At 37.5% G+C, this 4,928-nt stretch overlaps 1 protein-coding gene across 3 annotated transcripts in view; it reads left to right on the top strand.

Annotated features, from left to right (window-relative positions):
- Positions 1–3,926, top strand: part of CCDC173 (coiled-coil domain containing 173) — a 44,061-nt gene extending 40,135 nt beyond the window's left edge. For 2 of the 3 annotated variants that reach the window (XM_017517341.2, XM_017517340.2), the window contains one exon: positions 3,157–3,926. In XM_017517341.2, the coding sequence (XP_017372830.1) occupies positions 3,157–3,498 (342 nt within the window). In that variant the 3' untranslated portion in view covers positions 3,499–3,926. The remainder of the gene's footprint in view (positions 1–3,156) is intronic. The other variant, XM_017517342.2, reaches the window with a different exon arrangement.
- Positions 3,927–4,928: the final 1,002 nt, after the last annotated feature.

Here is a 4,928-nt window from a genome sequence, read left to right as displayed (position 1 = left end):
AAAAAAAAAAAAGTGTTGCCAGTTTTTAATTGGGTTGTTTTCTTAATGCTGAGGTATTTTAAATTGATTTTTAGTGTGGTAAAATATACATAACATAAAAAACGCCATTTCAAGCACAGTTAAGTGTATAGTTCAGAGGCATTAAGTACATTCACACTGATCATCGCCACTGTACATCTCCAGGATTTATCATCACCCTGTACTAAAACTGTACATGTTAAACTGTAAATTCCATCCCCTCTTTCCTATAGTCTGGGTAACTTCTGTTCTACTTTCTGTCTCAATGAGTTTGATTATTCTAGATACCTCATATAAGTGGAATCAGACAATATTTGTCCTTTTCTGTGTGGCTTATTTCACTTAACATGTCTTCAGCATTCTTCCATGTTGTAATATATCTATAAATCACTTTCATTACTTTTTAAAGCTGAGTAATATTCCATTGTGTATATGTACCATATTTTGTTTATCCCGTACATCCATCAATGTATATTTGGGTTGTTTCTATCTTTGGCTTTTGCAAATGTTTTTGTGAACACTGTTATATAAATATTTGTTCAAGTATCCACTTTGAATTCTTTTGGTTATATAGCAAAAGAAAAAAAAGAGTGGAAATTCTGAATCATGTTAATTCTATGTTTAATATTTTGAGGTGTCATAATGTTTTCTACAATAGCTGCACTATTTTACATTCCCACCAGCAATGCATGAGGATTTCGCCAAACAACACTTGTTTTTCTTCTTTTTATTTAATAGCCATTGCAATTGGTTTGAAGCAGTGTGTCCTTGTAGCCTAATGATTAGTGGCGTGCAGTATCTTTTAATGAACTTTTGTATGTCTTCTTTGGAGAATGCATATTCCAATCCTTGCCCATTTTTGTTTTTTTCTTTATTTGGGATGGAGTTTTGCTGTCACCCAGGCTGGAGTGCAGTGGTGCAATCTTGGCCCATTGCAACCTCCACCTTTAGGGCTCAAGCAATTCTTTTGCCTCAGCCTCCCAAGTACCTGGGATTATAGGTGCCCACACCAGGCTAATTTTTGTATATTTAGTAGAGATGGGGTTTCACCATGTCGGCCAGGCCAGTCTTGCACTCCTGACCTCAAATGATCTGCCTGCCTTGGCCTCCCAAAGTGCTAGGGTTACAAGCATGAGCAAATGTGCCCGGCCTCCATTTTTGAATTGGATTTTTTGTTGTTGGGTTTTAGAAGTTTTAAAAATATTCTGTATATCATGAGATATATGATTTGCAAATGTCTTCTCCATCCCATGAGTTACCTTTTCACTCTATTGATATCTTTGATGTATAAAAGTTTAATTTCTGGCTGGGTGCCAAAATATAGTTTGCTGTTTTAATCAGGATCAAATAAGATCAGTATTTGGAATCCTTCTGATTTACTTGTTGAAGTCTTCAAGAAGTTTTCATGATCAAATACTTGGTTCTTCTTACATATAATTTTTAAAGAAAAGTCAGAATAAATACTTGATTTTTTCTGCCTTATTTTCCAGTTTTCAGGATAATTAGCTATTATCTTCCAAATGTGCTTGTTACTTTATCTGTTAGCATTTTTAGGATTTTAAACTTAATTTTTTGGAGACTTTTCTTTATAAATTTGTATTTATGCTTAATGCACATCAAATGTGAGGTACCAATCATATGTTCATCATAGTAATTATTTCCTCCCATTGTCACTTCCATTCTGTGCTTCAAATGGTTCTTTCTGTTTCCTCAATATTTTTCTACAAACGTTTACTAAACTAACATATCTGAATTGCTGCATTTTACCTTTGATGAGAGATAGATTTTAGTCCTTTTTTTTTTTTTTTTACTTTTTCCCCAGCCTTATTGACATTTTCTACTTCTTAAAACTTTGGTATTTTATCCCCAATTTCACAAACAGTATGTAAACTTGATTTTGAATTGTAGCACTCAATAATGAAAATTTTGATATTTCACATTAGTATGGTTGTTCTGTTCCATCAAAAATTTAAATTTATGGTAGGTATCAGGTTTGGGCTACTGTTTTATGCCAACATTTTGGATTGTGAGAACTATTTTTATAAAAATTAAATATAATCCTAAGTAGAAACAAAGTAAGTTATTTCATTATTTATTTATTTTTGAGACAGAGTCTTTCTCTGTTGCCCAGGCTGGAGTGCAGTGGTGTGATCTCAGCTCACTGCAACCTCCGCCTCTGAGGTTCAAGCAATTCACTGCCTCAGCCTCCCCAGTAGCTGGGATCGCAGGTGCGTGCCACCACACCCAGCTAATTTTTGTATTTTTAGTAGGGACGGGGTTTCACTATCTTGGCCAGGCTGGTCTTGATCTCCTGACCTCGTGATCCACTCGCCTTGGCATTCCAACATGCTGGGATTACAGGCGTGAGTCACCGCACCCGACCAGTAACTGTTATTTTAGAAAATAAACTCAGCATTTCTTAAAATGCCACAGAGAATACAAAATGAAAAGTTGCCAACTTTTCATCACAGAAAAGCCATAATCTCATCCAATGTAAATTAATATAAGCAATTAAAAGACAAAATTTTTATAAAATGGTAAATTGGCTTTTGGCAAATTGCCTACTTACTTCACTCAGTGCTTATCAACCTACATTGACAAATGTCACTCGTTCCAATTTCAAATTTTTGGGAAATAGATAATATAAATGGTTTAATTTAGTCCAGAATTCACTCCTGATTTAATCTTATGTGGCTGGGGACATGGTATATTGGGCTGACCCAGCACTGTAGAACTGAGTGAATTCCTCCAGAATAGTGGGTGGGTGGAGACAGTGGTGGGTATGTATTCTAAATCACCAGAGTTCACATCTTCTAAGTGGTTGAAACAGGATTCTAACCTCAGTTACCTGACTTTTATTTAAATTTCTTACTTTCTGTTATTTCACTGTGTTGTTTCTTCGAAAATGTATTACATAGGGCTATAAATAAAGGTTTCATTCAGCCACTACTTTGAGCATGATGCTATTCTAAGAAGCATAGGAGAGTTTCTGAAATAAATGATAGTATATAGTTGTCAAATCAGAACTCGTAAAACATCAATGATTTTAGAAAATTATACCTACATTTTCAAATGCTACCTATATTTAAAAAGTTCATGTTCTTAACCAATATTAAATTTCCTTTCTTTCCCAAATAGGCCAAAAATAAGTTTAATGCAAAGCAAGCAAAACAAGCAGAATTAGATTATTACAGACTTACTGAAGCTCTTGTGGCTGTAAAGGAGAAAGAATTTCAGGACTATGCCAGAGAGGTAATTGAACTAGAATCGGAAACAACAAATAAATATATTTACCCTCTTGTAAAAGCTGTACAGGAAGGACCTGGAGGTGGCCGTGGACCAGTGTTTGTGGACAGAGGTGGAATAAGACCCAGCTATCAGGCAAATGATATTATTGGAGTCCAGCTCCCTTTTTATAACCCTCAGGGACCAAAATATAATTTTCAAAAGTCAAAGAGAAGGCTAGGTTTTACATGGTAGAAAAAAATGTTTAACATTGAGAAGACTTAAGTTGTAGCATATATGAGCTACAAATGTAAATGGATTATATACTTATAATTTCTGTTAATAAACTGTTCTCCATCTAAGTACAATTATGTCTGATTTAATTGACTCTTCACGGTATTTCTTTTGTGTATATATAAAACCCCAATTTTGAGATTCCTTTTTTAAACTGAGGTAAAATACACAGGTAAAATTTACTTCTTAAATGTACATTCAGTGGTATTAAATACATTCACAATATTGTGTAGCCATGAGTATTGTGTAGTTCTAGAATTTTTCAGTGCTCTGACTGGAAACCCTGTACTCATTAAGCGGTCACTCCCCATTAACCTTCCCCATAGCCCCTGGTAACTGTTGATCTGCTTTACCTATACTGGGTATTTTGAATAAACAATCATACCGTGGCCTTTTCTGTCTGGCTTATTTCACTTAGCATATTTTCAAGGTTCATCCATGTTGTGCCATATATAAGTGCCTCAATTCTGTTAATGGCTGAATAATATTCTTGATATATTTCTTTTCTCCTCAGAAGAAATTCATATGCTTATTTGTTTTGTCCTTCAGTAGTTAGTATCAAATAATTACATCCAGCATTATTACACTAATGTGATTACTGAAGTTTAAGACTTCTTTGTGGGGGGAAGGGATCCAAAATGGCCAAGTAGGAGCAGCTCTGGATTGCAGCTCCCAGCGGGAGTGCAGAGGGTGAGTGGATGCCGCATTTCCAGTGGGATTTTTATTGCCCACAGACCAGGAGATTCCCGGGTGGAGGATGGCCACGGGTCTCCAGCGTGGCTGTTTCCACCAGCGCAGCAGGTCTCTCCACACAAAAAGTCAGACGGGTCTGGGTGCCATTTCAGCTGGTGCCTGGAGGACCTGAGAGACAGAGTCGCCCATTCAACTGATAAAAAGGGGACTGAAATAGGGAGCCAGGACAGAAGATTCCCGGGTCAAAAAGTGCCACGAGTCTCCAGCGCAGCTGTTTCAGCCAGCACAGCGGGTCTCTACACAAAATCTCACACAAATCCGGGCGCCTTTTCAACAGGCGACTGGAACGCCTGGGAGAGATGCTCGTTCAACTGAAAAAAGGGACTGAAACAGGGAGCCAGGCCAGGAGATTCCCGGGTAAAAAGTGCCACGAGCCCCTAGTACAGCTGTTTCAGTTGGCCCAGCAGGTCTCTGCACAAGAACTCACACAAATCTGGGTGCCATTTAAACTGGTGACTAGAACGCCTGGGAGACAGAGTCACCTGTTCAACTGAAAAAAAAAAAAAGGGGGGTCTGAAGCAAGGAGCAAGGTGATTAGGCATGACTGGTCCCATCACCACAAAGACCAGCAATCTGAAACACTCTGGATTGAGAGTTTCACAGCAAGCACAGCTGAACCCGGGATGGTCCAGCTCTGT

The sequence above is a fragment of the Cebus imitator genome, unplaced genomic scaffold (assembly GCF_001604975.1).
Source record: "Cebus imitator isolate Cc_AM_T3 unplaced genomic scaffold, Cebus_imitator-1.0 Scaffold628, whole genome shotgun sequence".
Taxonomy (NCBI): domain Eukaryota; kingdom Metazoa; phylum Chordata; class Mammalia; order Primates; family Cebidae; genus Cebus; species Cebus imitator.
Note: the sequence above shows the minus strand (reverse complement) of the source record. Positions and strands in the feature narration are given on the sequence as shown.